The sequence below is a fragment of the Ascaphus truei genome, chromosome 5 (assembly GCF_040206685.1).
Source record: "Ascaphus truei isolate aAscTru1 chromosome 5, aAscTru1.hap1, whole genome shotgun sequence".
Classification (NCBI taxonomy): Eukaryota; Metazoa; Chordata; class Amphibia; order Anura; family Ascaphidae; genus Ascaphus; species Ascaphus truei.
Window position 1 is genome coordinate 91648970 of NC_134487.1, and position 26052 is coordinate 91675021.

Sequence of the window (26052 nt, forward strand, 5' to 3'; positions counted from 1 at the left end):
TAGTAGTACTGTATACAGTATACAGTATTTTTAACCTATTTGTTACAGCCAAACCAAGGACAATGGTAGAGATGGATCTATTATAATGAACGTGTAACATCATTCTCTGAGCTGTAACACATTGCAAAGTAGTGAAGTTATGGTTCCAAAAATAAAGTTACACTTGAGAGGGTTTTTCATTTGAGATATAATCATTTAGTAAAAAAATCTATGGGATTTAACTGGTTGGGGTTTCCTTTTCTTTTTTTTTAAATGAAGATAAGTTCAGGAGAGCTTGGTGATGTTTAAACTTTTAAATCCCAGCATACAGTATAAACATGCGGTGGCTGAACACAGTACACTTAAAGGAGAGATCCACACTGCCCCTTTTTTGGGGAGAGCGGGGGCTTTAATCCCCTGAATCTTGGCGGTACCTGGAGTTAACCCATTCCCCCCCCCTCCCCCTCCCCGTGTCCATGGACCCCCTGGTTCTGGAGATTTGACTCCTTTTGCCTGGGACGACAGAATGTTAGCCAGCCATGCTTGTTTCTGCACTATACAATAGAAGGCTGCAACATTGACATTGCAGACTTCTATTGGTGACCTGATGACCATGTTTGTATTTTTTGGTTTCAAACACTAAACACTGGCACAAACAACTACAAATATCTCGGGAACCATGGGGTCTCTGGACAAAAGTGAACCACGGATCAGCTCTGGGGGTCCCCCCAAAGCATGTAAGCTTTAAAAATACAATGTATTTTTTTTTTTTGGAAGGGGTTGCTGATTTAATCATTGCTAAATCCTAATGTTCTTTGCTTGTATTAAAATGAATGTGTTATCATTTTAGGGTATCATATGATGGCCACATCTATGTACAGCTTATGACCAACATGTCTATGGCACTATTTTGTAGCCAAGACTATAACTTTGAGATTGCGTTAAACTTGAAATGATCCTCATTGAGTAAAAATAACTTCCATATGCCTTTCTATCTTTCCCTTTCATTGTGATAGATGCAGACTTGATTTGATCTAAAATTGTCATTGTCCATTTGACGAAGCGTAAAGGTACTGTACACAGAAGTGAATTGCTTCTAAAGGTTTGAAAAGCCTGATGCTCTCTTCAAAAGAACTGATCCTTTCTTTGGATGATGGCTAAAGGGAAAAAATTACAGCATAAAAATGTAACAGCTGGGTTTTCAACTGCTATTTGTTCATTAATTACTATAATTAATTAAAACTATCAAGAAGCAGTACTGAGTTTAAAAAAAAAAAAAAAAAAAGATTTTCAGACATTGCACAAATATTACTAAGCATCTAAATGCAATTCTCAGGTCTCATGAACCTAATATCAAGCCACAAGTCCCTTTACATTTATTACATAGCGATTTCTTCTTGCCCTTTCAACAGCTGTTTTCATTTTTTTTTTTTTTTAATCTAATGCTCCGTTCAGGTGATAAGCATTTGAAATATTAAGTGTCTGGGAGATTTAAAAAAAATGGAGCTTTTCGCAGAGCCCAGTGCAATCTAAAGGTTACTATGGTAATCTCAAAAGCCAGAGCTTAAAATAATTACAAAGTGTTCAAACTGTATTGATGTACAAACAATAAACGTAATGATGCACACTCACATGTTGTCCCTCATACAGGGCAATGTACGATAAAGTGCTGGTTTTCCCTCTCTGATGGTGGGTACTTGGGACACTGCATCCGCAGGAGCTCACGCAACGGGGACTGATGCGCATACAGTCCTCGTGTCCTTGGTGTCTTCCTGCTTCCACGTGTCAGCCCTGCGTTCTAGCAGGCATCTCAGCATTGTGATCTCACACCACCAGATCGCGATTGTCAGACTTCAACTTCAATGTTAAGGGTCAGCTCACAGAGTTATCTGAGCGACAGGAGGATTCCGAAAATAGGGATCGTAGGAATAATATTCGGATCAGAGGTTTCCCAGAATCAGTGCAGGATTCAGCAGAGGAGCGTTCCCTGGTGGAGCCTGCTTATCGTACATTGCCCTGTATGATGGTCAACATGTGAGTTTGCATCATTAAGTTTATTGTTTGTACATCAATACAGTTTGAACCCTTTACACTATCCTGTTCCTGTCTTTGTTTTTATGATTGGTGAGAATGGCTGTCTACTACTAGCAAGTTCCCTGACAAGCTGGTCATTTAAAAGGCATTACGCCTGAGCTCGGGTTTCAAGGCTTGTTCACTACACTGGAATTGTGAGTGTGCATTTTTATGGGAGTTTTGTATATCTACTCCTCCCTTCTGTGTCCATACAGGATTGCACTATTATTATTGTGTTTCCTTTTCATGTACCCACCGATGACTTGTGCTCCTTGAGCAGAATGCAAGAGTCGGGGTGGTGTATAGCGAGAAATTAGGGCTAAGATGTAAGGAGGAGAAGAAGAGTGTAAAGCTTTAAAAAAAAAAAGGAGAATTGAGTGTGTGATACGGGATTTGATAGGGAGGCAGGAGAGTGATTTCAGGAGGGGAAACACTGAGACCGATTTAGGAATGAGTAGAGTGATTCTGGCAGCAGCGTTTCGGATGGATTGTAGGGGAGACAGGTGAGAGGTAGGAGGTTACAGTAGTCAAGACGGGAGAGAATGAGGGCCCGTCAGAGTTTTTGCAGTCAAGCAACAGAGGAAAGGGCGTATCTTTGTAATACTGCGGAGGAAAAAATGACTGGCTACCTTTTGAATGTGAGAGAGGAGTCGAGTGTGACCCCAAGGCTGCGTGCTTGGGCTACTGGGCGAATGATCGTACTACCAACAGTAATGTGGAAGGAGGTAGTAGACCAGGTTTGGGAGGAAGTATGAGGAGCTCTGTTTTTGCCATGTTAGGTTTAAGTCGGCGTAGGGCCATTCAGGATGATATTGAAGAGGGACATTCAGAAACTTTGGTCTGTACAGGTTAGGGGTTGAGTCAGGTGTAAGGTTAGGGGTTGAGAAGTACATTTGTGTGTCATCAGCATAGAGGTGATATTTGAACCCAAGAGATGTGATTAGGTCACCCAAATAGTGTGAAAAGAGGAGAGGTCCCAGGACAGAGCCCTGGGGTACCACCACAGAGAGATCGATAGAGGAGGAGGAGGTGTTAGCAAAAGACACACTGAAAGTACGATGGGAGAGGTAAGAGGAGATCTAGGATAGAGCTTTGTTCCGAATACCAAGAGTATGGACAATGTGAATAAGAGGGTGGTCCACAGTATCAAACGCTGCAGAGAGGTCAAGTAATATGAGCAGAGTGTAATGACCTCTGTCTTTGGCAGCATGGAGGTCATTCGTTATGTTTAGTGAGGGCTGTTTCAGTGGAGTGAGCAGTGAGGAAGCCAGATTGTAGAGAGTCTTGAAGAGAATAGGTGTTAAGAAAATGGAGCAAGCGAGAAAATACAAGACGTTCAAGGAGTTTAGAGGCAAAGGGCAGGAGGGAGATAGGTCGATAGTTAGAAAGACAGGTAAGGTCAAGCTTGCTGTTTTTGAGTAATGGTATAACTGTTGCATGTTTGAAGGAAGAGGGAAAGGTACCAGAGTAGAGGGAGGAGTTAAAAATGTGTGTGAGCGTAAGAATTATGGTAGGAGCAAGAGGTTTTAGGAGATGGGAGTGAATGGGGTCAAGAGGACAGGTGGTAGAGGGTGAAAGATCAGCAGCAACGACACATCCTCAGTGACAGCGGAAAAAGAGTCAAGGATGGCAGAAGGAGAGTTAGGAAGAGGTGTAGAATGGGAGGATACAGAGGGAATATCCTGACGTATGGATTCCACCTTTTCCTTGAAATAGTCGGCAAAGTCCTGAGGTGAGATGGAGGAAGAACAGGCAGCAGAGCATGGTCTGAGTAGGGAGTCAAAGACAGAGAAGCGTCAGCGTGGATTCGACTTGTGCGTGTTGATAAGTGAGGAAAAGTAGGTTTGTTTAGCCGGAGAGAGGGCAGAGTTTAACAAGGATAGAATAAATTTGTAGTGAAAAATCTGCGAGAGTGTGAAATTTCCTCCAGAGGCGTTCAGAGGAACGAGTGCAGGAACGCAGCATGCGTGTGTGGGAATTTAGCCAGGGTCTGGGGTTAGAAGGGCCAGAATGTCAGACATTGTTTAATAAATCTAAGACCAAGTGTGAACTATGACTTGGTATATTTGAGAGCCTACACCTTTAATCCCTTGGCTGTTTTAATGGGCGATGGATTGCTGGATTGCGAGTCTTGCTGGATGCAAATGTGGCTGTTTCATGCTCTACAGCAGGCCTGCACAACAAACGGCCCCCCTTCAACCCCCCCCCTTCACCCCCCTTCCCTGTAAGAAAAGAAGGCTTGCGCGGCCGCATGCTGTGTAGAACAGACCTCTAGTAGGAATGCGCTCCAGCAACCTGTGAATGCGCGCGCTTTCCCCTAATCCCCCTAACCCCCCTTCCCTGCTCCAGCAGGGGGACGCGCTCCAGCAGTGCAGCGCGACCCAGAACTTCCGGGTCTGCTGCTAGAGCGCGCTTCCCCCACGCTTCACCTTGCCACCAACAAACATTAGTTTTAGTTGCCGCCGCCACCATCCACCACCACCTCCTCCTCTTCTGTTGCTGATGACGACGACTACTTTGTTGCCACCGACGCCACCTCTGCTACCGCCGCCGCCGCCAACATCATCAGGTAGGCATGGGGGGGGATTCATTAATTCATGTGGGGCTGCTGAAATGATGGGGGGGGATGCTGACTTGGGAGGGGGATGCTTACTGGGGGGCTGCTGACATGGGATGCTGACTTGGGGGGGCTGCTGACATGGGATGCTGACTTGGGGGGGATGCTGGCTTGGGGGGGGCTGCTGACATGGAATGGGCTGGGGGGGCTGCTGAAATGAAATGGGCTGGGGGGGCTGCTGAAATGACTTGGGGGGGATGCTGACTTGGGGGGGCTGCTGACATGGGATGCTGACTTGGGGGGGGGCTGCTGACATGGAATGGGCTGGGGGGGCTGCTGAAATGAAATGGGCTGGGGGGGCTGCTGAAATGACTTGGGGGGGGAGAGGCTGAAATGACTTGGGGGGGGGGGGCGGGGATGCTGACTTGGGGGGGGGCTGCTGACATGGGATGCTGACTTGGGGGGGTTGGGCTGCTGACATGGGATGCTGCCTTGGGGGGGATGCTGACTTGGGGGGGGGGATGCTGATGGAATGGGCTGGGGGGGCTGCTGAAATGAAATGGGCTGGGGGGGCTGCTGAAATGACGGGGGGGGATGCTGAAATGACTTGGGGGGGGATGTTGACTTGGTGGGGCTGCTAACATGGGATGCTGACTTGGGGGGGACTGCTGACATGGGATGCTGACTTGGGGGGGTGCTGACTTGGGGGGGGGGGCTACTGACATGGGATGCTGACTTGGGGGGGGCTGCTGACATGGAATGGGCTGAGGGGCTGCTGACATGGAATGGGCTGGGGGGCTGCTGAAATGAAATTAGACTACATTGTGAAAATATTAATTATTATCATTATCAATGACTTTCCTATTCCTATTTCACACAACTACAGCTGCAATGAGTGACAAGAAAAAAAGAAAGTTGGAATCGGAGAATAGATCTTTTAACGCCGAATGGACAAATAAATATTTTTTTACTATGTTCCGAGACAAATTTCTACTGTATGCCTCGTGTGTCGCGAAAAGGTAGCCGTTCCCAAGGATACAATATTCGGCGCCACTTTGAGACTAAACATCCCAAAGTGGCCAATTTGGACGCACATGAAAAGAAAATTAAAGCAGCAAATTTTGTGAAATGTCTTGATGCAGAACAACAGATTTTCAAGAAAGTTAACACCGAGAGCGAGGCGGCCACCAAGGTCAGCTTTGAAATATCGAGGGAAATTGCCGCTGATGGAAAAAGTTATACTGAGGGTGACTTTATAAAGAAATGCATGCTGATTGCTGTTTCTGGGCTATGTCCAGAAAAGAGGGGAACATTTGAAAATGTCAGTCTATCACGCATGACTGTACAGAGGAGGGTAACGGACATTGCCACCAATCTTACTGATCAGTTGAAGCAGAAAGCCAGTGAGTTCCGCTTCTACTCTCTAGCAATGGACGAAAGTACAGATTTAAAGGACACGGCTCAACTTCTTATTTTTATTCAAGGTATTAATAGAAACTTTGAAATTACTGAAGAGCTTGTTGGGATGTGCTCTTTGACAGGCCGGACAACCGGAAAAGAAATATCCACTGAAGTAATAAAGTGCATGAATGATAAGTTGGGAATAGGTTATGAAAACTTGGTGGCCATTTGTACTGATGGTGCACCGGCAATGTGCGGAAAACATGTTGGAGCGGTTACTCTTATTGAACAATTTATCGGTAGACAAATAACCAAACATCACTATATAATACATCTTCAGGTTCTGTGTAGCAAAGTTTTGAAGTTTGATTATGTAATGTCAGTGGTAGTTTCTATTGTTAACTACCTCCGTTCTAGGGGACTGAAACATAGGACATTCCTAGCTTTTCTGGAAGAGGTAGACGCCGAGAGCAGCGACCTTCTTTACCATACGGATGTGAGGTGGTTGAGTTGAGGACAAGTGCTCCAGCGTTTCGTTGCTTTAAAACAGGAAGTAGCCGAATTCTTAGAACAAGAAGATGAGTCCTGGAATCATGATCTTTTCTTCTTTTGTGACGTTACAACACATCTAGATAACCTCAACATTGAACTTCAGGGAAAAAATAAGCTTATATTTCAACTTTATGCAGCAGTGAAGACTTTCCAAGCGAAATTGAAGCTTTTCAGAAGTCAGCTGTTGAAAGGTGCAATGTGTCACTTTCCCACTTGTGCCCAGCATATCCCTCGGCACAAGCACATCGAGCTAGGAGAAAAATATGCTATGAAAATTGGTGGTCTGATTGACGAATTTGACAGAAGACTCACATTGTCTAACGAAGAAGACATTCAATTGAGGATGATTGAAGATCCCTTTTCAGTGGATCCAGCAGAATTGCCATTCCAATTGCAGTTGAACATTATTGATCTTCAGTGTTCGACGGAGTACAGAAATAAGCACAGAGAAAGCAGTAAAGCAGTCTGCAGGAATTCTACAGGAGTATAGACCGTGAAAAGTTCCAAAATCTTATTGACTGTGCAATGAAAACGTTCAGCATTTTTGGCAGTACCTAAATTTGTGAGCAAACGTTCTCAATCATGAATTTGAACAAAAACAAACAACGCTCTTGCCTGACAAATGACAATTTGGAAGACATCTTGAAGACGTCTACTACAAATATGACTCCGGAATACAACAAGCTTGTTGCTATAAAGAGGTGTAATACCTCTCATTAAGTTTGTGATGATTAGGAAATTAGTTAATTTGAATTAAAGTATTTTAAATGTAATTTTGTTTCAAGTAAACATCGTAAATAAATGTGTTATTTAGAATAATAAATGTTTTTTACCCGTGCGGCCCGACTCTGTTTTCTTTGTGAGGTGCAGGGGGGGGAGAGTGCTGGGCGGTGCAGGGGGGGGGAGAGTGATGGGAAGTGCAGGGAGGGATGTGTTTGATGTGGAGGGGGTATTGTGTGTTTGATGTGGAGGGGGGTATTGTGTGTTTGATGTGGAGGGGGGTATTGTGTGTTTGATGTGGAGGAGGAGTATTGTGTGGGTGAGGGGGAAAGATGGGGGTATGAGAGATAGATGGGTAGTATCGTAAAGGTTGATAGTGAGGGGTTGTGGGGGAGATATGAGGATGATGATGATGAGGTGCTGGAGGAGAGATGATGATGATTTTACTCGTGCGGCCCAAATTTTTTTTCCTTGGAGCAGTTCGGCCCTTTTCACTTTACGAGTTGTGCAGGCCTGCTCTACAGTTTTAGCGAAGTTGCTGAGTTTTTAAAGATGGCTTTGTTTTGTAAAGCCACCTAAATGCCACATACTACGGGCTCCCAAGAACAGGGAATGAGTGTAGTCCCAGAATGTACTGCATACTGCGCTAATAAACCTCCATACAAACTCCTTTGTGAACAAACTATCGTACTGTAGCATGAGGTGCTATTTAAAGAGTTTTGGACAGAGAGCAGTTGTGCAGGTTTCATAAGATTATTTGCTTTACAGCATATTGCTGTTTATACGGCTCTTTTTATTTATTTTTAATTGATTTCAGAGAAGCATTGACATGAATATTGGCAACGTCACAGAACGCACCTCTTGGAATGCATTTATGTTTCTCAAGCACGGCTCATATAGGGACATAGCCATTAACCTTTGGATCATTGACAAGGAGGCTGGCATGGCCATGTGTAGTAAAATGTGGTTGTTTTTCTGGATTGAGAGGTCTAGGTTTATTTTTTTTTACTGCTGTCATACCTCGGGATTCCCTTTCTCACAGTTAGGCCTTGATTATACCAAGTGCTGCAGGGCGGCAGCGCTATTCTGTGACGTCACCCAGCGCTGCCTCCGAGCAGCATCTTGATTATACCGGGGAGGGAGAGCAGAGGAGGCGTGGCAGAGACGTGGCCGTGAGCGGTTCGCCCCCATTGGGTGAACCGCTCACGTGACATGGCCGTTGCAAGGAAAAAACTAATTTCTCTGTCTCTTCCCCAACCGTTCACATTGCAGTACGGGGCGCCGCGACCGTCGCTTGCGGTATAATCACTTGCATTGGATGCAATCACAGCCTTATGAAAGAGCAAGAGAGATTTCTGCTTGATGATCACAAACAGTGGTAGAAAAAATCATTTTCACACACAAAAACTGTTATTGTGCTAAGTTTGGAGTCATCCCCTTTGCTTCCAGAGGGAGGCTGTAATGCTTACCTTTCCGATGCATTGCTGACCAATGATAAAGTGATAAAAGCAGAAATCCTGGTTTAAAACTTTTAAAACCAGGTGACACCTGGAGCTGAACCGCACTGCTCTCCCCCCACCCCTCCCCCCCCCTCGTCCCAGTGTTCCTCATGATAAATCCAATATGGCCATCACTGACAAAGAGATCCATGACCTATGAGGGGGGAAAGTTTTTAGATCTTACGCACTCCACTTAGATTATTCTAGTCAGTGTTATTTTCCTTTGTAAGGTGCAGGCAGATGAAGAGTGGCCGGGATCCTACTACTGCTACTTAGTTAAACCTGGAGCTGGTTATCTGCGGTTGCCGCATTATTCTAATAAAGTCTTACACCAGACATTGCAGCATAATAACCTGTTTATTTGCAGGTTGCAAACGCACAACGTTTCGGGAATCTCCCTTCCTCAGGTGTAAATTTTGCCGCTGAGGAAGGGAGATTCCCGAAACCAGTGTGTAGGTGAAGGGCACAACGCCTCTTGCTGCTTTAGGAAGGGAAAGTATGCTAAGGGGGCATCACAAAAAAGGACACTGCTTGGGGGGCGGTGTTGGCGTGGGTGAAGGTTGGCACATTGTCTTATTGCCATGACCTGTAGCTTGGTCAAGGAGGTGAGCTGGAGATTAGGTGGAGTCCCCAATATTGGGTCCTACATGGGGGATAATGACTGGGCCAGAGTTAATAGATAAGGAGAGGAGCGTGTGCCATCGGGATGTTGTGCAGTTAAAGTTGCTGTTCAAGCAATATCTACATGTGGTTTTTTTTTTGGTTTTTTTTAATCAGTTCTGTACTATGAGAAAATACTTGTAGCATTTTTTAAAAACAATTTTTAATGTATTCTAATGTAACGAGCATTCTTGTTTCTATAGCAACCATTTACAAAGTCACATCCCCTTACTTTTCTGAAACAGGCTTTGGATTTTGAGCCCTGCCTTCTCTCTGGCAGTGAACCAATTGTATCTAGTGCATGCCTGGTCATATGATCCTCCTCACAGAACTTAGCATCTTGGGTACTCTTCTGCTGTAATGACAAAGATTTATGGAACACGCGAGCCGAATCTTTGCCGATCGATCGACAACTTGGCTAATCACTTGTCAGTGTGCCGATTGTATTGATGCACATATTTTGTTAAATGGCAGCTTGAACTGCAGCTTTAATGGCAGCATTCGCGGCACGTTGAGTTTGGTGCCCGGCTGGGTCGTGGGCGCTTGTCTATAACAGGAGAGGCGCATACTCTGGTTGGGAATAGTTTGGTTTACTTTTTATGGGTTTGTAGAGTCAAATGGCCCTGGCATTGGAGGAGTGCGAACAGGTCAGTTTTGCCCAGGTGGGAGTTTAGTGGAATGTGAGGTGTTAAACAGGATGTGCTCTTGGGTCAGGGCCAGCGGGCCTAAGGGTCTACTCCTAAGAGGGACCCCTTAGTCGTAGAAACCATGAATTCTCACTGGGTCATGTAGTAGCGGTGAGCATAATCCGGTTCACTAGTTAGGGCTACTTGCTGACCAGGTGTGAGTAGTTGGTTCTTTATGATTCATAAAAGACTGTTGCCATTGTACCCAACCAAGGTGTCTGTATTTATTTCGCTGGGTTATAAAACGGAAGGCACAAGAGTTGTGGGTACAGGGATAAGAGAGAGCCCGGAAAGGGCTACAGTCAAGGGTACAAGAATCATGTGCAGCTTCCTATTAACCCGTGGATACTGGAAGATTAAAATGCCATATGCCTTACGCAGCTTGAGTCCGGTAACTAATACGGTAATTTATCTCCGTAATCGGGGGGTCCCGAGCTGAAAATAGCATGGTTATAACCTCCAGAGTCTCTCGGGTTCCAATTATATTTTTAAAAAAAAGGTTTATAGGTTGCTGGTCCTTCGTAGCTCTCATGCTATATGTATCAGTGCATGGAAATGCATGTGGGAACCCCCATGGTTATGGGAGCAACCTGAATTACTCGTTGTAGGGAAGGACAACAGATAAAGGGGATGTTTTCTTTTACCATCTTTTCATACCTATACAGAAAACTGGTAAATACTTTGTGAGTTTAGGCCCGTGGCAATTTTGTTAAGCCAGCTGGTATGTTTCCCTGCAGCCGATGAGCATAGACTGCTGCAAGGAGTAACAAAAAGGATTAAAATAGTGCTAGCACTTGCAGTAATTTCTGAAGTTTGACTTTAACTATTCAGTATAAACCAGGGTTGGTAGACAAAGCAAACAATCCTGCTACAGGCATTGCTGGCTCAGCAGCACGTTTATTCCACATGAAATCAAAAGCAAATACAAAAAACTGCAGCAGTGAGCCTCTTATTCATTGTAGGATTAAGGATACACCGGTTATATTGCTGCCTATGTGAGTTCACACTAAGCCTTGCACACTAGAGCACACCATTAAAAGTTTTCGTTTCGAAGATGCCATGTGGAACGAACGGGAGGCAGTAGGACCTAGGTTCTGAGAGGGCGGCATTCTGCTCTGTGAGCAAGGTCACGGTTGCTGAGAGCAATATGAGCAAGCACAGGCTCCATCGCTTAACTGAAACTTCCAACTTGTACAGTGTCCCATATCCCAGGACATACGTGAAACCAAGATTTCTGTCTCAGAGTAACTTTTGTTGTAAATTATTTTAGAAAGATTGTAAGCTCTCCGGAACAGGGATTTCCTCTCCTATTGCCTGACTTTGTTGCACTTATTGTATTATAATTCCCTGTACTGTATTGTCTTTGTAAAGTGCCGAGTACACTGTGGGCAATATATAAATAAAGATATATATATATATATATATATATACATACATACATACATACATAAAGAAGTTCTAGAATACACTAATCTTTTGTCTAAATCAGTACTCTAGCGGAAATGGTACATAACCTATCCATGTCAGAAGAAGCCTGCAACAAATTATAGGTACCTACTGTACTAGCAGGTTATAACACAGACATTTGTTATAATGTATAACATACAGTAGGATTTCTATGTATGGTGCACACCAGTATTTAGTAAATATTTGTCATGAAATTAATATTTTTATATATATATATATATATATATATATATATATATATATTTTATTTTTTATATATTTATATATATATATATTTTATGGGGTGTATGTGTGTGTGTGTGTGTGTATATATATATATCTTTATTTATATAGATACAGAACGGTATCATCTATTTATTTTTTGATTATTGAAGCTCGGCTAACACGGTACTGATACCTCTACATGTATGTATATATATATATATATATATATATATATATATATATATATATATATATACACACACACCCCATAAAATTAGGTATTTACACAAACTTTTGAGTTTACGACACTTAATACAGTGACAAAGAAAATAATTCCCCCCGGGGTGGTGGAGTACGTCTGTCGCCTGCTGGTCTAAATGCGTCAGCAGGACATAGCATCTTTCATATATAATGACAGAGGATATACTGACCACCTTAGTTGGCTGTGTTGAAACACATAAAATGTAGTTGTAGTCTTTCTGCCTTTAAATATAGCCAAATAGACACTGGAAGCGATTAGATTTGTTTGATAGGCTATTTAGCCTATGAGTAGATTGCTTTAAATAGCAAGAAAAGGTGTCAGGGTTCCTGCTGTAGTGGAAACAACTGAGGCTCAGTGAGTAATGCATCACATAAGGCAGAGGGCACTTTGATGTGTTGCTAAAATACTTCCAGTTCTGCGAGTGGAGACACAACGTATATAACTAGACACTGTATTATAGTAAATTGGCCATATAAAGTGCCAGCTAAATTTGCTGCTACTTATTTGCCCACAGAATGCGTAATAGCGAATGAAGAGATAACACTATATATACTTCTCTGCAAATGTTCTTACCCACACCTTTCCCCACCAGCCCCCCCCCACAGCATCCCTTTCCCCTCCATGCTGTTACTTGTCACCGTTTTATTGCCCCACAAATGTCTACAGACATCCATTTCTCACCCACCCTTATCTAAATCTGCTTCCCCACCCCCTGCCTTCTAAACCTGTTTTAGCATTGATTCCTCTGTAAAGCAGTATTGCTGACCTGAATAAGGCTGCGTCCCCGCTAGCGCTGAGCTCGCTGAGCAGGCGGTGCTTGGCGAGGTGACTTGTATGTATATATTGCATTCCCAGTAAATCCAACCCCACACTGATGAGACCCATCAAGGTCGAAACAGCTGTCTGTGGGTGGTTTTCTGGGTATGCACCTTAACCCTGGCTGTGCTCAAAGCTGTGACCATGCAGCAAGCTTAAGCCTATAGGGAACCATGTTAAAAATGGTTATTGAGGCAAAAAGTGACACTGTGTGCTCATTTGCATGTCATTTCCCAGAATCCCTTGCTGCAGTGGAAGTGCTGTATGCTGGGTGATAATGGGGAAAGGTGGGGTTGCAGACCTGCCTAAGACATGCAGATGAGCATACAGTTATATTTGCATATATTAATATATATATATATGTCACACAAAGAGTATATGCATAGCCTTAATTTTCTTATTTTTATAGTGGTCAGAGAGGCAAACTAAGAAGTTTATCAAGAACTACTACATTCTTCTATAATCTTGAAATCAATAAATAAAAGACCATATAACCAGCAATACTTTCACTGTGTTGTTTAAAAATGGTTATTGAGGCAAAAAGTGACACTGTGTGCTCATTTGCATGTCATTTCCCAGAATCCCTTGCTGCAGTGGAAGTGCTGTATGCTGGGTGATAATGGGGAAAGGCGGGGTTGCAGACCTGCCTAAGACATGCAGATGAGCATACAGCTATATTTGTATATATATATATATATATATATATATATATATATATATATATATATATATATATATATATATATATATATATATAAACATAATACTGAGTTAAGTTATGGTGAGTAAAAAAAGTGACAAAAACCCTCCACAGGAAAGCAAATATAACTGTATGCTCATCTGCATGTCTTAGGCAGGTCTGCAACCCTGCCTTTCCCCATCATCACCCAGCATACAGCACTTCCACTGCAGCAAGGGATTCTGGGAAATGACATGCAAATGAGCACACAGTGTCACTTTTTGCCTCAATAACCATTTTTTGCAGTGGAAGTGCTGTATGCTGGGTGATAATGGGGAAAGGCAGGGTTGCAGACCTGCCTAAGACATGCAGATGAGCATACAGCTATATTTGCATATTTGCTTTCCTGTGGAGGGTTTTTGTCACTTTTTTTACTCACCATAACTTAACTCAGTATTATGGTTTAGCCTATCCCATAGCCTCTCTTGCATTCCCAGTAAAATCAACCCCACACTGATGAGACCCATCTAGGTCGAAATGGCTGTCTGTGGGTGGTTTTCTGGGTACTGCTGCGGCCGAGTTTATTCGAGCATTTGCCCGTTCTCGGCCGCAGCAGTAATCTGGCGCGCGCCGGAGGGTGCCGGGCGCGCGCCGAAGCCTCGGAGGAGAGGCCCGCCGATCGGGGCTTCCCCCTCTCCTTACCGGGTCCCCCGGAACGTCCCGCCGCCGTCCTAACATCCGCGCGACACCAGGGCTCCCTCGGGGAGCCCTGGGCACGCGTACAGGCGGCACAGGCACCCGATGATGCGTGACCGCGCATCACGCTGAGGGAGTGCGGCTCGCAAGCCGGGACATATCCCGGCTTGCGGAATGAGCCGTACTCGAATTAAGTGTGCCGCCTGTGTATGCACCTTAACCCTGGCTGTGCTCAAAGCTGTGACCATGCAGCAAGCTTAAGCCTGTAGGGAACCATGTTAAAAATGGTTATTGAGGCAAAAAGTGACACTGTGTGCTCATTTGCATGTCATTTCCCAGAATCCCTTGCTGCAGTGGAAGTGCTGTATGCTGGGTGATGATGGGGAAAGGCAGGGTTGCAGACCTGCCTAAGACATGCAGATGAGCATACAGATATATTTGCATATATATATATATATATATATATATATATATATATATATATATATATATATATATATATATATATATATATATATATATATATATATATATATATATATATACACACAAAGGCAGATGTCACTCGCAATAAAGGTAGAAAGCCGGTGCTTGTCCCATATAATATTGAATATAATGGAGATTCCTTACCAGGCAGACCAGGAGTCCAAGACCACGCAGCAAGAACCGAGACAGCACTCAGATTGATATCAAATATAGATGTATTGAAAAAAAGGCACATACAACCGCATATATATATATATGCAAGTCCCCGCTCACGCGATGCGCGCCCGCGTATGCGCGGGCACACGCTCACGCGATGCGCTTACATAAACAAATTTTTCAGACTTACAAGCGGGCTCAGCTTCCCCTGCATTGTCCCCCCCGGGTCCCCCCCCTCCCCCCGCGAGCGCTTGCGACAATTTAAAAGACACCCACGCTCACGTTGCAAAGCGTCGTAAGAGCGTATATATATATTATATTACAGTATACTATATAATATAATATTATACTATATAATATTATATTGTACTATATAATATATTATTTATTATGTTATATTATATATATATATATATATATATATATATATATATATATATATATATATATATATATAATACAGTATATACACTATATAATTTATGTGTGCGCTGCATATCTTATTGCCTGCATAAAATATTTGGTGTATTTTAGTGTTAAGAATCCCTTCAGGAACGGAACCTTTCATTTAAACAATGTTCCTATGGGAAAATGTGTTTCGCTTTACAACGTTTCACTATCCAACGCCATTTTGAGTAACGCATTGTGTCGGATAACCGAGGACTGCTGTACTTAGTATCTTGGTGCAGCGCCTCCACCGGCAAGGGATCCCAGCGGGGTGGGAGGAGCCCCTCACCGGAACCAACACACACACAGTAATTACACACGGGTATATGATAACAGTATTTACTAAGCATTGAGTATAAATCATTCACATAACACAGTTATCAGATTATCATCCCACCATAACCCCTCCCGGGTGAGACCCCAAAGTACTGGAGTGCCTGGGCACTTAACCCCTGAATGTCCACAACCAAGTCCCTCCCCAAAGAGTGTGTGGGGGATAGCGCGCTTCCCTGTGTTGGGGCCCGGTGGTGCACTTAGAAATACCTCCCTGGTTGTAGCCCATGCTGGGTACATTTCAGTGATATTTCTGCAGAGGCTAATGGCCCATCGGATTAACAGAGCAGGGGTTCCCAGCAGTCCCATTCAGTTTGAATGGAGCTGCCAGGGACCCCCGCTGTTAATCCGATGGGCCATTAGTCTGTCTGCAGAAATGTGTGAAATGTTGCAGCATATACCCAGCATATACCCAGCATATACCCATCATGTACCTGGGTCTTTTTGGAGATTGCCCCAGGTTTGTTTTAGAATAATCGTCGGCACTACAGTGTGTGTATATATATATATATATATATATATATATATATATATATATATATATATATATATATTTATATAATCTTGTCCCATTCTTCCTCATCTAATTTTTCCCCATGTCTGCCTCCCATCTGACTATATATTGGGGATTCTGTGATCTCTCGCCCTCAGAACAGACACTTCTCTGTACAGGATACAAGAAGGTGAGGCGGTACAACTCCAGGCGTCAGTGAGGGGAGGGGACAGGTTGAACCTCATCAATCGAAAGGAGATGTCCTGGATATTTTCTTTAGACACCCTCAGTCCTTCTGGAATGAACTTAGATAGGGAGCTTCAACATTTTTTGCATTGACCAAATGATAGGTTTTTCAGTCTTCACACTAGCTTAGGTCTAATTACAAGAATATATGAGATTCTGATTTTCCTGTCCCTCATTCCCTACCCTATTTTCCCATTTTCCCTTCCCCAGTCTTTCCCTTCCCCTCCCTTTTTCTCCCCTCCTCTCCTCCCACCCCCCCCTCCCCTTTCTTCCCCTTTTCCCTTTTACCTCCCCCTTCCTCCCCCTCTTTCTGGGATTCCCCTAATCCCCTTCCTCCTATTGGATTAAATTGCTATTCAATTAAATTGCTATCTGATTTGTAATTTACCACCTGTCATGAATGTTCATTCTTTATCAGGTGTATGAAACTAAGTGCTCATTAAGCCCCTATTGGCTATCCCGCAGGGCAGGTTGGGTATTTTAAGCCGAGTCGTCTGTCTGTTATTTGTACTCTTTGATAAAGTGCGGACATCCGTGCGAAACATGAGAGAGTGAGTCTTTTTTTGCCATATGTGCCATTAAAGCATTTGCATTCATTTGAGTAGTCCCGGTCTGCAATCTTTACCAGGCAGTTGCACTGCCTCACCTTCTTGTATCCTACTACCCACCCCGGTTGGAGTACGCCGACGCTGCCTGATAATCCCACGGAGCAAACAGTGGGTCATTCTTTCTTCTTGACGGCTTATCTCATGTTTGGAGGCTATTGAGTTAGCCAGACTACTGTATAATAAAACGTGGCTACGAGGGATATTATACTTTATGGGACAGCTATTGTGATTGAAGATATTCATTTTATATGTGAATTTTCCTATACCGGATCCTACTGAGTAGCGCCGCCAAGGGGCGTGGGGCTCCCTTCTCTTTTACACTTCTCTGTACATTCGAGAGGTTAGTCCCCTAGTATCTGTTTCTAAAATACAGATTTTCTCGAAATTCGTCAACAGCGGACGAGGGGAAATTTTATTATAAAAAGCCCTGATCTGGAGGTACCTAAAGAATTCCGAATTGGGGATGTCTTTGTCTGATTTAATTTGCTCAAACGCTTTGATTCCGATTCTACCCTCCAGATCCTTAAGTCTGTAGTACCCTTTTTGTGCCCAAGTTTTGAAGTCCCAAACTGCATATTTTCAATACAAAATAGGTCAAAAACAGCATGTAATTGGATGCATAAAATAATCTAGCATTTTCATCTTCTTCATTGAGAATTCTCGATGCATAAAAATCCCACAGTTTGATATCTCATTTGTATGCGCTTTTTGACTGGTTTTCTGCAATACCAGTTGAAAACTGAGATACAGTCTAAGACATCTGGTTGTGGTTGTTTCGCTGTGACTCACCCCACTGCTTGAAGCTGCCGCTGGCAGCCACTTTGCCGCCATGGTAAGTGCCCTACCCAAGATAAAGTGCCTCACAGCACGAAACCCCTAGGAGTGTTGTACCCTCCACCGTTTTTTTAATGCAGCTCCAATAAACATATTTTTTATTGCCACAAGACCTGTTCTCTGTTGCTGTGCAACACATAACTTTTTTGGATATGTATGCAGCATGTACCTGGCTAGTTTAAGGCAAGCTTTAGAATACTCGTTGGCTCGTCTATAGCTACGACAAAAAGCTCAATTTTCACGACATTAAAGTAGAACGCATATAAGGTCCTAATGAGGTGGTATTTCTCTCCACTTAAGTTATCTAAATTTGTTCCAGGTTACTCCTCATTGTGTCCAAAGCAACGTGGAGAGCCAGCGGACTTGATACACATGCTGTGGTCCTGTCCTCGCCTTCAACCCTTATGGGAACAGATTATGGTTTGGCAACAGAGGATTTTGGGCCTCGACGTTCCATTAGACCCATGGCTGTTTCTGTTGGACAGACCAACACAGGGCATAGAAAGGAAGAAAAATCCGACGCCACAGCCATGGCACTTCCGGGTTGTAGAATAACTTTATTGAGACTTCACGAACACAACAGGCTACACCACAGTCTCCCCCTCAACGCGTTTCACGCTAGAATCAGCGCTTCGTCTTGGAGCATATCCAGATCTTCTATTAAGTTAGTTGCCCATTTTGCAACGGTGAGGTGCGAGATCGCAGCGTTGTGGGAAACAGTGGATAGAAAAACCTCTTATGGCGCTGAGGGTAGGTGGCTGGAACAAAAGTCTTGTGCTGAGGTTTCTGTGGTATAAGCTCAGAGAGGGAGACAAGAGAAATACAAACAACACAATAGTGTATAGGGAATGACGAAGAAACACGTGATCGAGTGTTTCGAAACGCGTAGGAAGGTATTCTGGTCATCCAGGGACACCATAGCTGAGTTAATCCGGCGGTGACGTCAGCGGAGGAGACGCGCGAAATCCACGCGGTGTTGTTGAATGCACGAGTATTCCTGAGATCTCCCCGCACGCTCTAAGCAGACGTCCGGCACCCCACAGCAGACGGCTACCCCTGGCTAAAGACCCCGTACCAATGCACATGTCCTACTCCAGGACGGTGAGTAGGATTTCGGTTTTACCTCTGGTGGAGCAGCAAGGCTTCTCTCTGCTTAAATGCTGAGAAGCCCCTATCTCTTTTATTAACAGAAGATCATCCACTGTTTATTTTACAGTTCATGTTTTATTTCAATTGTAGTCACAATTGTTTTAATTAATAAATTGCTTCATTTTCCATCCACATGTCTTATATTGTCTAAAGGATAATACACTATTGTGTTGTTTGTATTTCTCTTGTCTCCCTCTCTGAGCTTATACCACAGAAACCTCAGCACAAGACTTTTGTTCCAGCCACCTACCCTCAGCGCCATAAGAGGTTTTTCTATCCACATCTTGCATATCTGGTTGGAAGATCCCAGATTAACCCTCTACGGCAGCTCCAGGACTACCTACCCCCTAGGACTGTATCTCAGGTTTTGTTTCTCCTGTTTGTTTGCAATTGTTGCACTAGCGCTTGTATACACTTATTTTACACCGTTGTGGGAAACAGAATGAGATTCCTTCAGTGGTCAAGATTAGAAACAGAATTTGGTTTGTGTGCCAGATGGAGACGCTTACAAGTCAAATTAATGACGGGCGATAAATTCCAAAAAGTCTGGTTGCCCTGGCTGGCCCAGCCAGACATCCCAGGAGTGAATGCCACCACTGTGTTGCTTTAATAGCCCAAACGCGTTCACCTTTGACTCGTGGGGACAGATCCCTAGATGATGGGGGGCCCCAGGACCGCACAGGGGTCAAGATAGCTGGAGGTCTAAGAAGAAGAGAAAGATTCTAGCGACCCAAAAACTAGGAAAGACGGATCTTTGCCCTCCCTCTTCCCCCCCCCCTTCCCCTCCCTCCCCCCATCCTTCCCCTCCCTCCCCCCCTCCTTCCCCATTTTCTCTTCGTTTGTTATTTTATTAGTATTATTTGAAGTGTTATTACTGTCGGTTTAAGAGAATGAATGCAGACTACCGAATGTTATGTATTTTATATATGTAAAACTCAATAAAAACTTAAGTGAAAAAAAAAAAGAAAATATGCAGTTTAATAAATAGACCCCTGTGTCTTAATTGATAAATTTCATTGCAATATGTGGATCATTCCTAATGTGCACTATTCCTTCCTAATGTGCACTATTCCTTCCTAATGTGTACAATTCGTTCCTAATGTGCACTATTCTTGCCTAATGTGCATTATTCTTTCCTAATGTGCACTATTCCTTCCTAATGTGTACAATTCGTTCCTAATGTGCACTATTCCTTCCTAATGTGCACTATTCCTTCCTAATGTGCACTAGTATTGGAACTGCTGCTTTCTATGTGATGTGGTTCTACTTACAGTGTATATTCCAACAACAAACTTCTTGGAAGCAGCATTTAATCTGGCACTATATGAGTCCATTATATGAATGCCAACTGAAATAAGCTTGACCTGTGTCTTGGCAATTTAAGAAATTAATAAAACTAAATTGAAAGAAACACATTTGGGGGGGGGGGGGAGGGGTGATTTCTTACATATTCACACAGCTACACCAACATTACAGTCCTGTAAGGCAGGGGTGAGCAAATTTTTTATGCCAAACCCCCCTTTTCATCCATGAAATTTCTCGCCCCTCCCCCTGCCTGATGTATATTTATATATTTATTTTTTCAGTTTTCAATGTTGTGTTTTCCCTTTTTTTAAATTCTTTTTGGACATTCATAGTATGATTGATATAGTGGCAGCCTACCCTTTCACTTGCAGAGGATCGCAGCGAAGCAGGTTGCCAGCGGAGGAGAGCAGGAACACAGCGTTGTTGCAGGGCAGACACCGGAAGGAGGGGCGTTTGACATCACAGCGCTGGGGCGTGCTCCTCCCCGTACCTCGGAAGCCCCCGCGCATGCACACACACCATCACATGATTTTAGAATTTTGTTATGAAAGCTGCTTTTTTTTGTCCCATGTTTTCTGAACCGATCATTGACAGGGGGATCAAAATGTGTTAGATGTGTGTCAAACAGTGGAAGGATTCAAGTATACAGATATCCTCTGAAACCATAGCATTGTATGGATGAACCTTTTCTCAGGGCCAGGTTTGCATCAATATTAATAAATATCTTGTTAACATACATATGCATTGGTTGCTCCTTAAGCCTGGTGTGGCTGCTTTTTCCTGAGCATATATTTGGGAACCACTGAAGAAGCAAACTCGGATGCCAGAATACCGCAGTACAGCTGAGGAGCAGCAACAGAATCATTAACTGTTCCACTGCCCAAAGAGCATGCAACACATTGCAGGGGAGCTGAAACTCATCTCTCTGGGTGCAGGAGATACCTTTTTGTTGATGACATGATTTAGCAAACCTGTCTATTGGGGTCATTTTATATAGTCCAAAGTAGCCATTCGGGCCATTTTTCGGTTTTGACTATGGAGATATTCAGCTGGAAATAGCAGCTTCAGAATGTATAGAATAGGTCCTTGTGGTATCTATGCCAATTCTTACCTTGTCTCTTCATTTTGGGATGGAAAACGACAGCTTCGGTTTCTTTTCACAGATATCAAATCATTAAATGTGTTTAGAATTCTTGAGGAAACATTAAATAATGAATGAAATGACTGCGGAATATATTTGCCTATCCTTTGCCTTGGTTTATCATTTTCCATAAACTTCTTTTGAAGATTGTATGTTTGCATAATGTAATTTATGTTTGTGAAGGGAGCGTTAGCAGTGGAAATGCTAAAAAAAAAAAAAAACAACAACCTTACTCTCCGATGAACTGACATTTAGAAGGATAAGGTTGTTGTTTTTACACTGATGGTGACCTAGATTTTTGTTGGACGCATTAAATCTGCTGACAAAATATTATCCTCATGTAAGTGAACACAGGTGAAAAAATAATATCTGTAAATTGCATTGTTTTAATGTTAAACACTTGAATGAATGAATAAACTAACTTCAATAAACTCTTCCACAATGAGTTACTGTTTATATCTGAAGATGATAAAGGGAATTTTTATTCTGTTTCACAAAAGAATGTTCCATAGTTAAAGTCCACATACTCCCACGAAGCTTGTAATGCGCTGACTTATAGGTTCTTGCAGTACTACATATTTTGAAATAAAAAATATGATTTAATATTATAGATTGTGTTACCCAGTTGCCTTTATTTGATAAGGCAATGTTTTCTTTTCCTATTTGGCAAAGAAGGGTGGTTAGCCGTGTTGAGGGCTGCCGATGGGGGGTAGAGCAGGGATAAGTGTCCCGGGGCTGGTGGTTATGGGGGGACTGGTTGGCGACGCTGGAAGATCACCCCCAACTTCCGTGTTAGGCCTCAGGGCCCCTCCCCTTTCCGATGCACCCACCTGCGCCAGAAGTTGGGCACGCCTGGAAGTTGGAACCAACTTCCACATCTGCTGCAGAGCCATTCATGAGCGGAGTTCTTCCTCCGACGTACAATTATTAAGGGGTGAGAGAGGGGGTGAGTGAGAGAGGGGTGCTGAGAGATTGTAACGAGTGCTCACCACAAACAAGACGGGACCACAAGGCTGAGGTGGGGATGTTGGTAACCACTGACCTACAACTGGGCAGCAACGTCCGGAGTGCAGAGTGCTAGTTGTGTATCTGGGTCAGGGTAGGAGAAGTCAGAATGGTCGAGGTACTTGCCGTGGTCTAGGATTAGAGAGATCGGATAGTTGTTATGCGGTGCCGCGGTCCAGGGGTATAGAAGGTAGAAGTCCAAATACACGCCGAGGTCAAGCCTCAGAGAAGCGGAGGTTCAAATACAAGCCAAGGTCAAAACAGGAACAGGATAAGCAAGACAAGACAGCAACAGGGCAGCAGGGTGTTTAAGGCAAACACTAGTACACAAACAGAGGTTTATGCTCAGCCAGTTTGCAGCAGGGCTGACTGAGCATTTAAAGGACAGGCAGCCAATGGTAGGGCAGCACACAGCTGCAGGGTAATGAACAACAACCACTCCTAGACATATTCAGGCCACTGGTAAACAGGGGCAAGGAGAAGTGCAGGTTTGCAATAATTGTTGATGCAATTAACCCCTCGTGCGTCCAAGGTAGCGCGGCGCCTGCGCGTAGCTTGCATGCGGTGTGCCTCACCCGTGACGTCACAAGGGCGAAGCCTGAGTGAGGTTCGTGTGGTGTTCCCCAGCCTGGCAGAGCGGTGCTCGTTAGGCGCTTCATCACAGGACGTGTCACGGGACGGAGCCTAAGCGAGGGGCGTGAGGTATCCCTCAGCCTGGTAGTGCAGCGTGCGTCACCCGTTCCGTCACGGGGGCAGGACCAATAGAGGGAGGATGAGAGAGATGGGGGAAGAGAGAAGGGGGTGAGATAGGGAAAAGTGAGGCAGGTGTAAGAGATGGTGAGAGGGGACATGTATGGTCCCTGACGTATGAGAGGGGGGACAGGTGGAAACTGTAGTCCTGGGCTCCGGGAAAGTTGTCGGCAGCCTTGGCTGTGTTGTTCCTTTCTTCCATGTGGTAAAATAACAAAGGAGGAAGGAGTAGGTAATGGGATACTGTGATAGATATGAGGGAACGGTAGTGAAAAGGGGATATTACGGCCCTCAATTAGTGCGAGGTTTCTGCTCCACTCCACAGTTTGGAGGTTTACCAAGGGGAGTCCAGACCGGGACTTCTAGCTCTCCCTGCTTTCACAGGACTGGAGCAGCTGATTGAGCAGGGAGATGATTAAAAGGCTGCTCTGAACAGAGCAAGACATAGCTGTTTTACTCTCAAGAGAAGTGTGTGCTGAAAAGCTGTGTTATGCTGAGGAAAAGCAAAGGCTTTTGTTTTATTTGTTTGATTTACTCCTGTTATCTGCTGTAGCATGTTATATGGCAAAATAAACAGGCCAAAGCTCTGTGTCAGAAGACTGTCTCCTCTACCTGGAAGGCTGTGTGAAAGTGCTGATCCCTGGACAAAAGGTTACAGAGCAAGAAGGTACTTTGTCACATATGGTGGAGTTTTATGCGGGCATCACACTGACAAGCCTGTAAGATGCAAAAGGGAATAGAGGAAGTAGTCACAGCCCTGGTCCAATCCACATCTAAACAACATGAAATCAACAACAGGCTGGCTGAGGGTTATGCCACACAGCAAGAAACCAACAACAGGCTGGCTGAGGGTTATGCCATACAGCAAGAAACCAATAGCAGTCTGGCTGAGGGTAATGCCACACAGCAGGAAAACATGGCAATATTGCAGAGACTGGTGCTTGCCCAGGCTGAAGCTCATCAACTGCTCAGAGAGGAGCAGCAAAATACCGCCCATGCCTTACATCAGGAGATCCAGGGCCTATCTGAGAGGCTTACCGGGGATGCCGCAGAAGCACATCCTAAGGTGGTTAGAGTGAGTAACTACCTGCAAAACATGGTGGCTGCAGATTGTATTGTATGTCTTTATTTATATAGCGCCATTAATGTACATAGCGCTTATGATGATGATGTAGAGGCCTACCTGATGGCGTTTGAGAGGATGGCTGAGAGAGAAAAATGGCCTGTGGCTGAATGGGCAAGTCTGCTAGCACCGTTCCTGTGTGGGGAGGCCCAGGAAGCAAACTATGATCTGGAACCAGCTCAAGCCAGTGATTACAGTGAGCTGAAAAAGGAGATCCTGGCGTGCCTAGGGGTGACAACGACTGTCCGTGCCCAGAGGTTTCACTCCTGGACCTACAACCGGATAAAGCTACAAGATCACAGATGTTTGACTTAATACATCTTGCCAGAAAGTGGTTACAACCGTAAATCAACACATCCAGCCACATTGTGGAGCAACTAGTGATGGACCAATTTCTGAGAGGCTTACCTGTTGCCCTTTGTCGCTGGGTCAGTCAGAGTGATCCTCAAACAGCTGACCAGTTAGTCGCATTGGTAGAACGGAACATTGCAGCTGGAGAATGGCTTCAACCCCCTATCCAAGGGCAGCCTCAGAACCGGAAGGTCCAGAGCCCCAGTAAAACTGGTAAGACTGTTCCAGGGAAAAGGGGGAATTTTGATGAACAGGTTGGGGTCTATAACCCCAGGGACATAACCACAAGAGAAAGGAACTTTGTTAAGCGGGAAGAACCTATAAGGGACTATGCTGTAAAATGTTTTAAATGTCGAGAGTTTGGACATATGGCAAAGGACTGTCCCAGAATGGTTGAACCCATGGAATGGAATGTGGGTAGTAATAATGAGGATGATTACTCACTGTATGCTCAAACTGTGTGTTCCGCAAACAAAAATGGCTGTCTGAATAGTTACCCTTGGTGTTCCGTGCAGGTAGAGGGGAAAAGGGTTCAGGCATTACTAGACTCAGGGAGTATGGTTACCCTCATAGACCCAGATTTGGTAAATGGTATTCAGGTAGATGACTCCCAACAGATTGATATTTCCTGTATACATGGGGATGTACGTAACTACCCCACCACTGAAATACAGGTTGATTCACAGTGTGGCTCTGTGAATTGGCGAGTTGGTCTTGTACCAAAATTAGCCCATGACATGATTATTGATAGAGATTTTCCCCATTTTCTAAATTTATGGCCAGCTGCTGAAAAACTTGCCACTAGTTCGTCAGATGAATGTAATGATGATTTTCCATTTGCTGACATTTTGGGAGACGAACTAGATAGCACAAATGAGTCTGGGAGTAAATAGCCATACCCTGTAAAAGCACAAGTGGGCGACAACCCAGAACAAAATGGTGCCGGGCCATCTAATAGACCGGAACCAGACATTGACCTTATTGATTTAGAGGTCAGCCCAGGTAACTTTAAGAGTGCCCAGTGGTCTGATCCCACTTTGTCAGTAGCCCGAAATTCCATTTCAGTAAGGAATGGAACCCCTACTAATCCAGACAGACCCTTATCTTATCCTTACTTTGAGGTGGATAACGATCTGTTGTATCGCCTTGAGGAAAAACAGTCTGTTAGAGTAAAACAGTTGTTAGTGCCAAAGGCGTATCAGCGCACTGTGTTAAGCCTCGCGCATAGCCATGTACTAGGTGGTCACCTCGGGTTTGAAAAGACGAAAGAGCGTATTCTCAGGAGTTTTTATTGGCCGGGGGTGATGGCAGCAATAATAGATTATTGTTCATTGTGTCCTGAATGTCAGCTCACTGCCCCTTTGCCAGCGTACC

General features: G+C 44.1%; 1 protein-coding gene across 1 annotated transcript; it reads left to right on the top strand.

The window, feature by feature from the left end:
- The first annotated feature begins 658 nt into the window (after positions 1 to 658).
- Positions 659 to 7052, top strand: LOC142494655 (general transcription factor II-I repeat domain-containing protein 2-like). The gene is made up of 4 exons (XM_075599088.1): positions 659 to 716; positions 1830 to 1985; positions 5629 to 6506; positions 6561 to 7052. The coding sequence occupies exons 1-4, from the start codon at positions 659 to 661 to the stop codon at positions 7050 to 7052; spliced, it is 1584 nt and encodes a 527-aa protein (XP_075455203.1).
- Positions 7053 to 26052: the final 19000 nt, after the last annotated feature.

What these genes read in the sequence shown, in the direction of transcription:
- LOC142494655 (XM_075599088.1), top strand. Translation starts at nt 659, where the DNA reads ATGGGGTCTCTGGACAAAAGTGAACCACGGATCAGCTCTGGGGGTCCC. An exon ending in TGGGGGTCCCCCCAAAGCAT is followed by an intron (nt 717 to 1,829) that starts GTAAGCTTTAAA and finishes CGCGATTGTCAG; the next exon opens with ACTTCAACTTCAATGTTAAG. An exon ending in ACCTTCTTTACCATACGGAT is followed by an intron (nt 6,507 to 6,560) that starts GTGAGGTGGTTG and finishes GCTTTAAAACAG; the next exon opens with GAAGTAGCCGAATTCTTAGA.